We start from the raw sequence: 12,569 nt of genomic DNA, 5'->3' as shown, positions 1-12,569 counted from the left end.
TAAATTGGTGAAGCATAAGTCGATATTCGTATATATATATATATATATTTTTTGAAATCTTAGGATAATCTGCAATGTAAATCGCATTAGTCAATTCATATGTGACATATTCGACTTTAAAGACATTGTGAAGGGATTGATCCAGATCATTCGTATGGATAGTCACCCTCTAAACCAACTGAGGCATCTTGAAGGACTTAATATTCATAGTTATAAGGGCAAAACAATATTATATTTTTGAGACGGGTGAAATAGTATTTATAACACCTTTGTTATTTGTGTTACTACTGTGTTTATTTCCTTTAATTTTTTTTTAAATGTTATTTATCATTTATATAATGAGTTGTAATTTAACCGAATTGTCCTTAATTCCGTTTATTAAACTTTTTAAATTGGTACGTTTGTTTGGTCTAATCTTGACAATTTTTTTAATTTTTTTTTAGAGTAGGTAGCTAGGTTCTCCCAAATCCATGGGCAACTCTGGTGTGAAGCAATTAATTTCCACTCTTTTACAAACAACCATTAAATTTGATTTTTACAAATGAAGTCATAAAAAAAATTAAAAATTAAATCATTGAGAGCTTTGATAATATAATTCCATCCAAACAAATTTAGGCGACGATTGCGTTTTAGTTGTCAATCTCATTGTAAATAATCGTCTTAAATTATTTACTAAATTACAAAATTAAGATAACATGAATTTTAAAAATTTCCATCTTACCCTTACAATCAATTCTCTTTTTTTTAAAGTATAATTTTTTTTTTAGAGTTTCATCAGCAATTTTTTTTATTTATTTATGATTTTTTAAGTGACGTGAAAAAAAAAATGAACACTAATATGAAACGAAGGGGTATTTTCGTAATAGGCAAAGATAGAATAAAACCATTGTTCGGTTTTCATAGTAGCAGACAAAAGAGATAACGAGATATTGATTTGCATTGAAAATCATATAAAGATGATAATTTTTGTTTTGGAAGTATAAATTAAAAACGACAAATTTATCATATTTTTATTATTTTGAATTAATATTAATTAAGTTAAAATGAATATTACAAAGAAGATGAGTGTAGGATTGAAAAATACTAAATTTTGTGAAACAAACTTATAGGAAGGTCTATGTAATTATTCAAAAAAAAAAAAACTTTGTTAAAGAGTTTCAAATATTGTAAAATATATTGAAATATAATAAGCTGATAATTCTTTAGCAAACTTGTACTTAAACCTCTGCTTGTTCCCTCTTCTACATGTTCAGTTGTATAAAATTGTAAATAAATAAAAAGTTTTAGTTATCAAAAGTTAATACTTTTATTTATTTTATTATATTATATCTTTAGTAATATTCGGTGCTACTATTTTTTTCGCATGAATATAAGTGGTGTCATTACTCGTGGCTGGCTAAAACTTATTCATGTTTTTAATTAAGATGCACATTTATCTTAATTTACTTTATTTTTTGCATACAAAGTAAAGTACTACTAGAAAATAATAATAGGAGATATAATCCAATCTCAATTATTCTTTTTAGTTTGAATACATGTTGCTTTGTTTGAGAACATGATTTGAGAAAGGTACTAAAGTGAAGTCAAACTCCACATGCATTTTTTGGGAGATTTTATTTATATATATATAATGAAAAGATAATATATCATTCGAAAAAGAGAAAATTAAAGTCATTTTGTTCTGCTAAATTAATTTCTGGTGATTAGTGATCAAATAGTAATTAAGTATTGTAGTATCTATTCTGAAGCTTAATTAATTGCATGTCATCATTAATTGATTTACTTTAGTGGATTAGAGAACAAAACAACTTCCTATTTTCTCCTAAGCTTAAGCTTTTGGTTTCGGAGATGAGGAAAAAAAAAATTCTTGCACATATTTTTTAGTTTCTCACGTAGCTTTTCGATATTTACTTTGATGTTCAAGTAATTTAAATTACATTAGAAATCTTATTTTAGAATAAAGATTTTTATCATAGAAAATTTTATTTCTAGAGCTTCAAACCAGAAACATATATCTCTTTAAGGATAAAAGGTGATTAGCACTAACTTCGATATAACTTTTAGCTATTTATTAAACTTCTTTTAGTTGGTGCCTTAGTGGTGTACGTAGCCAAATCTAATTAAATTACTTGTAGCAAACATAATAATTTTATGACAATTCATCACAAAAGTATAGGATTAAATCAAGTTCACTCTGCGAAGATATTCATAAACAGTTTTATCGTAGTTTTTTTGCAGATAACCCTAATTTAGATTTAATAGTACATCCCAACAAGGAACGATCATACTTGTTCAATTTATCTCTTTCAACTGGGATCCATGAGGCGGACCTTAAAAAGTTTTAACATAAGCAGGAACATCGTAGATTTTTTTTTTACTTTTACCACTAGTTTTAGTACTCTTGCTATAATTACTACTCAATTTGGATCATCAAAATTATGTTCTCACTATATTTAAAACCACAGTAGATCACATAACATTTGTAGCTCTTAGCAAAAGTACAGTACAAACTTCCTAATCAAAATCCAAATTAATTACTTTATTATAAATTAAAGGTGATTTAAGCAAAACATACAATTCATTTTGTCGATTTTTTCTTAAATAAGTGGGGAAGTTGCTCATAACATACGTCACTAATTTAATTGGCATTTGTCATGCATGCAACAGAACAAGAGCTGGAAGTTGTTGACTAACTAATTTTCTTTTCCTAATAGCACATTTTAGCTCCTAAATATTATTTCTTTTAATTAAAATATATGCTATAACTTTTTTGGCTAGATTTTATTCCATATTTTTTATAAAGAAATTATTGTTTTGCATCGAAAGATGATATACAACAGAACAGGTATGAAGCATGTTGTTTGACATGGGAAAGGAATAGATCATTTTAAAGAATTTTTTTTTTTAAAAAGAAAAACGTTCTTATTATATATGTAGATTTTTTTTATTTTTTTTTAGGTTTAAATGTAAAGAGGATTCAAATTCCATAAATTAGATTCTCTTCCCATTTATCCTTTCTCACATACACATGTGGAGTACTTATAAAACGTACAGTTTTTTAAAAGGTAGGAATTTAGGCTTTTTATATATTAACGATGTAAAATAAATTGATGCATGCAACATGTAGGTGAACAGATACCTATAAATCATTATAAATTATATATTAATAATCTGGATATAAGTTATAATTAATAAGTAACACTATATATTAAATTATATTGATAGTGTATGAAAATCTTTCAATCAACAATTTCTCATCAAACATTTTTATAAACCATATTTTTCAAAGAAAATACTATTAAAGAGTAAGAGTGACAAAAAAGTTTACATTGTTAGTTAATAAGATTGGTGGACTCCTTATAAAGTTTGGACAATCTTCCTCTCTTTAAGCTAGCTTTTGGGGTGTGAGTTAGACCTAAGACTTAATTTCACATGGTATCATAGCAGGGCCCATCTCTCTCAATGTTGGGGCTTTCAAAATCAAAATTGTCCACGCACCAGATGGTAAGCACTAGGCGTAAGGTGGGGTGTTAAAGAATGACAAAAAAGTTCACATCATTGATTAATGAAATTAGTGGATTCCTTATAAGGGTTGGGCAATCCTCCTTCCTTTGAGCTAGCTTTTGGAGTGTGAGTTAGACGTAGGACCTAATTTCACAAACACTAAATCAACCATAAATAAAACTTTTATGCTAATCTCGTCGTTTATAAGAAAATCTAATCAGCTAAAAATGTGTCTCTAAAATTTTGATATAACTTAGAAGATACTTATGCAATTTTTTTTAACATCGAGAGGCTTAAGTGTTAATGTTTGATCTGGCAGAGGCTCTAACTGATGGAGGAACCTGTCTTTCATGTTATTTAATTAAAGTTTTATCAATTTCATTATTAATTTCACACATATTTTATTAGGTTGTGAAGTTACTTCTGGTTAGTTATATTCCTAGCCACCTGCCTAGCTAGCCCCCTCGTGCATTATTTTCTCAAAAAAATGTGTATTAATTTGACCTGTCTCGGTTAAATCTTTTCTTGCCCAACCCGTCATGTTAAACCCTGTCTGTCTCGCTCTATTGTTATCGTGAGCATGTAATATAAAACTCACTTATACTATATTAAGGTTTTATATTAATTTTTAACTTATTTTATAAGTAGTTTTTTATTTTATTTTTTACTTACGTGACACTAGCTTGAACAAAAAAAGCAATCAATGTTGAACCAACGAGATAGTATCACGTAGGCCAAAAAGTGGTAGAACACTATTTATAAAATAAATTTAGGGATAATAGGACTTTAAATAGTATAAATATATCTCTAAAATTTTAGACATAAATTAAAAAAATACTTATGCATTATACCTTTTATTTTTATTAATCTCCGATCCAAATGTTTTGATGTTTGGTTCATATAAATAAAACACGTGTTGATGTTGCTAAGGAAAGTACAATTTAATGTCATTTTATTCTCCTGTCCCACTAGATTTAATGTATTATCGGTTGCTACTTAAAGTTTTGGAATAAATACTGCAATAATCAATCAATGGATATTATAATTAGTACTCAACGGCACGTTAGTATTATATATGTGACCACCACACGTTTAATAGAATAATAACTTTGCATATGCCCTTTTATCTTTAATTTCTATACGAATATTTCATCTTCACAAATAATTTGACATTTTCACTACTCACAAAAATAATTATAAGCCGAAAATGTAAATAAAATAAGGCGGGACAAATTTTTTAACTTATTTTATTTTGTTTAATATTTTTTTAAAAAAAAATTAATTTATCATATCTCACCCCGCCTAGTTATTATCCCTAAAACGAATGAAACGGGTACAACACGGGGATTTCAGTTGACTAGTTGAGTGGATTTTTATATTAGTAATAAATATGTTTCATCATATGTATACTTTTAAGTAAATATTTTCAAACTTGGTTACCAGGCTCCTAAATAAGACTTTAAGATATATTTTAATTAGTTGCACTACTTATTTCTGTGGCCTAACAATTTAGACTGAAACGTAAAATATCTTGGAATTCAACTATTTTTAAAATACATACTGCTTTTAAAAAACAAAAGTTTATCATGTAATGGTGTTTCACGATCTTGTAGTTTCATTTTATAAAGTTATAAGTTTATCTTTTAATGGTGTTTCACGATCTTATAGTTTCATTTTATAAAGTTAAATGTTTGCTAGTGGAAGCTGTGAGACCCTTGCAAGTTGCAATAGTTCTTTTTGGCGACTTTCACGTATAATAAACATAAAATTCATATTTGTATGTTATAACAAAGTTTATATAATTGCGCTTCATAGCAAATTTGTATATGTATAATTTGCTATACATATACAATTGAAGCGAATTGTATAAAACGAATTGTACAAAATGAGAGAGAAAAATTATAAACAATTTGAATTATATAAAACGAGAAAGCGAGAAAGGCAGAATTGAATTGTATAAAACGAGAAAGAGAGAAATTATATACAATTTGAATTTGTATAAAACGAGAAAGATAAAAAGACTTGTGCAGGGAATATACAATTGAATCGAATTGTATAAAACGAGAAAGAGAGAAATTATATACAATTTGAATTTGTATAAAATGAGAAAGGCAAAAGAGACTTGTTCTGGGAAATATTTGTATTATATAATTATAAGTGTATAGGATGAAGATATATGTATTTTAGGGGCGACTCAAGCGTATTAGTGACCTCAAGTAAAAACCCACTGCCTGAGGCCTCCAGAAAAAAGGCGTTCTTTTGCATTGCACTTCTTCATGACAAGTAGGGCCTTAAACTTAAATTGTTAATAACTCTTATATAATTGATTTATTCTAGTTTTCATTTGATAATATAACCATTCTTATTTTAAATTATTTCTCATGAGATATAATACTCTAAATATGTCGAATTTCTTCTATTAATCCCTTCTTTTTCATGAATTGTTTATTTTTTCTACAAATAGTATTCAATATTTGTTTAAAAGATAATAACTTATAACCTATTATTATTAAAAAAAAATGAGGCCCCTAAAATTTGAGGCCTAAGACACATGTCTTTTTTTTAACACTATCGAGCCAACTCTGATGTATTTGCATGCGTTAGAGGGACTGACAAACAGTATGTTATGGAACACAAATATATTAAAGGATAGCTACTATATTTATTTTATATTATTAATTTGTCATTCTATATAATTATCCCTTTTTTTAATCACAGTATTTGAATTAGGTTATGCATACTTCAATTAATTTCACAAATTATTTTTCATATCCCACTATTAATAAATATGATATAATTTTATTATCAAAATTAAGGAAGATAAGAAGAAATAACTTAATAATGACAAACTTTTTATTAAATTGTATAAAGTTAATATACGTTACCTTTTAAATTTTTAATTGTAGTTCAATTATCATATATTTTTTAATTTTTTAATTAAGTTTAGTTTTCTCTCGTGGGAGTGGTGAAATCTATGCAAAAAACTTTTAAAATCACAGTGTCGCACTTAGAGGCTAATTTAGCTAATTAATAATTAAACATGTGAGCTTTGACTTTAATCTGGTGGCTTTATCAAGAGTTCTAATTGGGAGCTTACTGTTACATAGTCGATAGAAAAACATAAACTTAAAAAAAAAAATCATAAAGCTAGAGTACTAGATATTTTATTTAATATTTTCTTCTATTTATTCAATCTTATGAAAATGAAATAAAATATTGGAGTCCATTTGTAGGCCGGGCAAATGGATTTCTTATTATAATTTTAAACAATATCATTTTTTCATAAGTTAATTTTTAAGAGTACATTCATTTTTTAAATTTAATATTGAAGTCAAAATGATCCAATTATTATTTTTTATACCAGCCCCCCCATTTTATATAGTCACAAGTTTTATCCAGCCATCCACCTTCACATGTTTTTAAAAGATAAAAGTCATGCCACTATATTCTCATAAATAAATAATTCATTTAGTTCAATATAACATCACAGCTGACAGAGGTTTAAGTATCCCTCATGACCATAAATAAAAATTACAATGGTTCTCATCTTTTAATAAATTAATGCGATATTGATAATATCCTTAATAAGTATATTTAGCCATAATTATGTTAGGATCAAATTCACGCACACACACTTGATGAATGAAGAACACAAGAACTTTCAAGAGAAAGAGACGAGAGATCTAGAGAGAGAAAGAGAAAATCCAATATTTCGTGGTAACACCCCGTGAGTAAACTTCCACGACAGTGAGGTATATTTTTATTAATAAATCAGAGTATTTTTTGTTACAGAGAATAAATAGTAAAACCTAAGGTTAAACCGCGTAAACAGTTATATATATTAATCAGACTCCATAACCTAACAAATTATGCGTTTACTCGTATTATACACAATGACTTTTAGTGACACGGTATTTTAATTCTGAATTTTAATGTAGTAAAACAAAACATAATAAATGCAACTAGTTCAATCCCTTAAAAAAATATTGAATTGAATTGAAAAAATAATTTTGAATGAGTACTTAATGCTATAAAGGAAGAACAGGAAAAAAAATTGTCTTCCATATTTTTCGCACCTTAAATAATTAAAAGTAAATGAAGTAAATAATAATTTATAAGGATATATTAAAAAAAAATAATAAAATTAATAAGACGGCACAAAGAATTTTTTTTTCTAGTCCACAGACTTTATGTGACCAAAAAATAAGATGGCACAAAGATTAGTTTGAATTAATGCAAGAGTAATCAAATATTATTGCTAATACATCCTTGGTAATCTTTGTTTAATATACAGTAAACAATAATAGTAATAATTAATAAAATTAGTAAATTGTTACTGTAGTCCACTCTGAAGTCTTGAGTTTTTCTCTATAAATAGAGAAATAGAGGCGGAGACTCAAAATCATCATTACATTGAGCATTTCATCTAATTCTTCTTACTCATTTGCTTTATTGTGTTGAAAAGTAGTAATTAAGAACTTTAATCCCTTTTTTTTCAAACTAGTAATCCATATTTGAATGGCCACCAGTTTACAGAACCGTGGATTCGTTAGCTTGAAGAAGGGATTTTTGAACTATATTAATCAAAGTTTTGGCTCGGATCTTGTGTATGTATTAGAAAATCATTGAATAAGTAGTACTTCATTGATTTCGAACTCAGGAAATTGAATGGTTTGTGTCGTAAAGTTCAGATCCTTGATCCTTATTTATATGTGTGTGTTTTTTGTGCAGGAGGGCAGTGCATGCATCAGTGTACGATAAGAATCTGGAGGAGTCTGTGCTGGTGCCAGATGAAGTGATCAAGGCGAAATCGGATAAGTACTGGACTCCTCATCCTCATACTGGTGTGTTTGGACCAGCCACTGATCATCATATCGGTATCAGGGCTGTGACTGCTAGTGTAGATTCTGTGTTGGAACAGAAGGCCTTCTTCCGCCCACTCGAGGATCTTGAGAAGCCAGCTTATGTTTAAATTTCTTTCAATCTGTAGTGATTTTTTTAAAAAATTTGAATCTGTAGTAAAGAGTGCAGAATAAGATGCTATCAAATATTTGTATTATAAATAATATGAATCTTTTACTTCTATCAAGTTCGCTCTGTGTTGGGGAAGAAAAGTTGTACCATCCAAATCCTCCCAAAGAAATTACTCTTTCAATGTTGCTGAAAATTTGATAAACAGAAAGAAACTCAATAGATTTAAGAACTTCAGAGAGATGTAATAATGGAAGAGGTGTCAAATGGGCGGATTGGGCTGAATTTGGGTGGATCAAATTGTTCCTGTAAAGTGCAGGTTGATAGAGTTGAAAAAGGAAAACACAATGGAACTGATGGAGGGACACATTTTTAATAATCTAGGCCAATTGTTTGGGAGTAAGAAATGTATATGCATCTTTATTCAGGGAGTAGAACCCCTCCAAAGGTTTCACAATGATACAATATTCTTATGATGAAGAACCTTTGCTTTTTATCTTTTTACACATGCTTTTTGTCACTATATGTGACCAAGAAAGATTATCGCAAACAAATAGCTCCTCCATTTACACGAACTTCACCAACGAACATATACAGAAAATGAACCAAAGTATCTCATTTTACACAATAAATACAGCAGTTGTCTGGTTCATGAGCATTTTGAGCTATATAGACTTTACAGAAATTCAATCACTCTCGCAATAAATATATGGTGTCCCTCACAATTCACCGAATACGGTTAAGGTGAGCAAATGGCTCAGTGTTTGCCTTTGGTGCAGGCTTTGCAACTTCAGGAGTACCAAATACATTCCAAAATCTAAGAGTTTCATCCCCAGCTGCAGATGCCACCGTGCAACCATCTGGACTCTGCAACAAATTTAACCAGAAAATTAGTTCCTTTCTTTCTTGTGTACTGCAAAAAATGCAACAAAATTACTTAAGAATCATGTACCTGTGCCATAAAAAGAACTCTGGATGTGTGACCAGTGAGCTCGGCTGTCTTTACCATGGAAGGGTATTTCCAAAGAGTGAGCTGATTCTTTGTGAAACCATGTGAACTTAGGAGCTCACGTTCGTTCTTGTTCCATAGCAGGGCACAAACCTGAGAGCCTGTATCGATAGAGTTCAAGCAAGCACCAGTATGGGTGTTCCAGAACTTAATGGACCTGTCACCTCCACCACCACCAGAGGCTAGTAAGTTACCCTGGAAAGGACACCAAGCAAGGGCCTTAACGGCAGCTGTATGATCTTCAAGCCTGTGAAGCCACTCTGTTGATGTGTTGGAAGAAGCCATTGACCTGTCCCATATATGGAGGAGATTATCATTTCCACCACTAGCTAATTGTTGACCAGAGGCTGACCATTTTAAACCACAAACTTCTTGGTTATGTCCTTGGTAGGTATCAACAATTGGCGATCTCACTCTCACATCATTGTTTCTGATCTGACCATCCATGCCCCCAGTTGTTAATAAGTGATTGTTCCAATCTAGAGCGCCAACTCGGGATCTGTGACCACCTCTCATAGTTCTCAGCTGCACCAATGTATAAAATCATATATTAGCATAAGAATCGCTCAAAATAAACAACATGAACAGAAAATTTCAAGAAACAAACCAGCCGATTTGCCGTTGTATCCCAGAGCTGAACATCGGAATTGTTCAAACCAAGAGCAATATGTCTACCATCAGGAGCCCATTTAACACTTGTAACAGGACCATGCTCTTCGTCAACAGTGACCAATTCTGAAGTGGCACCATCAGATGCATCCCACAGATATACAGTGCTGCCTAGAGCAATAGAAAGAACATTGCTGCTGCCCCAATCTAACAAATTCAAATAGTAGTCATCCACTAGATCTGGAGCATCTAATGTCCTTTCAGAGGTCTGCAAAAATATACCGATGAAACTGATAAGGATGGGATTCAGTAACAGTTACTATTTACAGCAATATGCCTAAATCTTGGACTTAAAAGTTAAGCACAATTGGCACAATAACTCATGAAATGTAATACTCACTTTAGACAACCTAAGTAAACTCACCTGAGGAATGTATCGACGCGGTTTAGCAGTCTTCGCCTGTTGGTGAACAGATGATGAGAAGTCGTTTGGAATACCCTCAACAGAAGTGGGTGGCTTGTTCTTGAACGCCAATATGCGGGACCTGTTCATGTTGAATGTTTCCGCAAGCTGCTTCCTGTATGCCTCTCTGGAGGGAGAATCAACAGCTGGATTTTCCTTACCTTTCCTTCCCTCTGTCAACATGTAATGTGCATAGTCCATATCCATTGCCGAACGATTAGGAATGAACCTATCCAACTGTAGTAACACAAATCAACAATCAATGTCTATGTCAAAGCCCTCCTCTTCTAAGAACTCACATAAAACAAGTCTAAGTAACCTCAATTAATTCTACAAAATCATAGCCAACCCCAGATGGCAAAGTGATGAAAAATCATCTCCCTTTTGACCTCTTAGTTCAAAATTCAATATAATACAAATTGTGGCAAAAAAAGGAAACAAGTGGTACATTTTAGAGAAAATAACCTGTGGTTAGTAGAACTGCAATGAAACTAACCAACTGTAATAACCCAAATCAGCAATCAATGTCTATGTTAATGCCCTCCTCTTTAGAACTCACATAAAACGACAACATACCCAGAGGTTAGAGTGCATGTCAACCTGACCCTACCTTCCGGAGGTAGAGAGATTGTTTCCGAAAGACACTCGGCTAAAGTACCACATATCAGAAACTCACATAAAACCTCAAATTTGTTCTATAAAAATTAAACCCAACCCCAGATGACACGTAGTATATGAAAACCCATCTCCCTTTTAGCCTATTTCTTAATTTCAAAATCCAAGTGTAACACAGATTATACCAATAAATTGAAACAATTAGTACTTTCTAGAGTCCATAATCGGAAGCAAGTAGAGAACCAACTTACATTATCCCGAGAATTTCTCTTTTGTAGATATTGTTCCTGAAGAGGGCAACGAGATTTGTTCTTACTTGCTGAGACAGAACTCAATGATCCTGCATCCATGGTGTTAGCACAAAAAAAAAAGATACAAAACCAGAGATCACAATAAAAAAAACGAAACAAGAATATTACAGCCTGCAAAACGAAGATCAGAGTTATAATAACAATAACAATACTGAAGAACAAATTAAAGCAAGTAAAATGGAAGTGCGCGTTGCGGATTTGCTTGAGAAGAGAGAGAAGAAGAAGATAGAGGACCCGAGTTGTGTCCTGCAAACAAAGATAATGATTATGATTATTGCTTCATGGGGACCGATCAAGAGTTTATGTAATGTGTATGTTGGTTTTTCTTTTTTATTTTTTGTATCCCAACGGCTAGTCGCCGCCACGAGGATTCTAGGGTTCCAACGGCTATATTCCTTTACAATTTGTTGAGAAACTTTATCTGTGTGTTTTTTTGTTTCACAAAGCAAAAAGAAATCTTAAGACAACTTATACGAGATACAAATTGAAGTTTTTTAAAAGATCCAATTTAATTGGATAAATTTTGCTCCCGAGAAGAGACGATTAAAACATTTATCATTTGCAGGTAATTTGGAAGGAATGTGATTATGTAATGGTGATTAAAATTGTTTTATTCTTGATTAAAGATTTAAAATTGAGTCCATTACAATTTAGAACTAGTTTGTTTAATTTGTTAGTAGGCTTATGTGCAACAAAAAAATTGAATTAGTTAGTGCACTAAATATGGGATACAACCAAAAAAAAAATAAAAAATAGCACCATTTATTAAGATGTGTTAATGAGAACTAACAAACTCATTTATCTAAGGGAAAAAAGATCAAGTTCAACATTAAAATACAAGTTTTATGGCACTTGTGCATTAGCTAATTACAAGGAGTCAAACTTTCTTTTGAAACAATTTTTTTTTGTAAACAATAAACGAAGTTGCTCCAACCAAGTCAAACTTGAAACTCATCACTTCACTATTGATTAAATTACAAAAAATTATATGCATTCTTTTACTTGACATAGACTTCAGCGTAAGTAAGATTTTCCTTGCCTTAGAGATACAGCTGAGTCTGATGAAAGTTCATAATGAGATTATTTG

General features: G+C 30.6%; 2 protein-coding genes across 2 annotated transcripts; one reads left to right on the top strand and one right to left on the bottom strand.

Annotated features, from left to right (window-relative positions):
• The first annotated feature begins 7,822 nt into the window (after positions 1-7,822).
• LOC101261035 (late embryogenesis abundant protein At5g17165) lies at positions 7,823-8,593 on the top strand. Its single transcript, XM_004241390.5, has 2 exons — positions 7,823-8,111; positions 8,236-8,593. Exons 1-2 carry the CDS (start codon positions 8,023-8,025, stop codon positions 8,474-8,476), a joined length of 330 nt encoding a protein of 109 aa, XP_004241438.1. The 5' UTR covers positions 7,823-8,022; the 3' UTR covers positions 8,477-8,593.
• A 271-nt stretch (positions 8,594-8,864) lies between these two features.
• LOC101261334 (cell division cycle 20.2, cofactor of APC complex-like) lies at positions 8,865-11,922 on the bottom strand. Its single transcript, XM_004241391.5, has 5 exons — positions 11,423-11,922; positions 10,518-10,793; positions 10,092-10,361; positions 9,428-10,009; positions 8,865-9,342 (listed from the first exon to the last, which is right to left on the bottom strand). Exons 1-5 carry the CDS (start codon positions 11,519-11,521, stop codon positions 9,202-9,204), a joined length of 1,368 nt encoding a protein of 455 aa, XP_004241439.1. The 5' UTR covers positions 11,522-11,922; the 3' UTR covers positions 8,865-9,201.
• Between the last annotated feature and the right edge of the window lie 647 nt (positions 11,923-12,569).

The sequence above is a fragment of the Solanum lycopersicum genome, chromosome 6, assembly GCF_036512215.1.
Source record: "Solanum lycopersicum chromosome 6, SLM_r2.1".
NCBI lineage: Eukaryota > Viridiplantae > Streptophyta > Magnoliopsida > Solanales > Solanaceae > Solanum > Solanum lycopersicum.
The sequence above is the reverse complement of the archived record's forward strand: the minus strand, read 5'-3'. Positions and strand labels throughout refer to the sequence as shown.

Bases quoted from the DNA above. Each gene is read 5' to 3' on its own strand.
- LOC101261334 (XM_004241391.5), bottom strand. From the start codon at position 11,521: ATGGATGCAGGATCATTGAGTTCTGTCTCAGCAAGTAAGAACAAATCT. The intron at 10,794-11,422 runs GTAAGTTGGTTC...GTGTTACTACAG, and splicing joins AGAGAAATTCTCGGGATAAT to TTGGATAGGTTCATTCCTAA. The intron at 10,362-10,517 runs GTGAGTTTACTT...ATATTTTTGCAG, and splicing joins CGCGTCGATACATTCCTCAG to ACCTCTGAAAGGACATTAGA.
- LOC101261035 (XM_004241390.5), top strand. From the start codon at position 8,023: ATGGCCACCAGTTTACAGAACCGTGGATTCGTTAGCTTGAAGAAGGGA. The intron at 8,112-8,235 runs GTATGTATTAGA...TTTTTTGTGCAG, and splicing joins AGTTTTGGCTCGGATCTTGT to GAGGGCAGTGCATGCATCAG.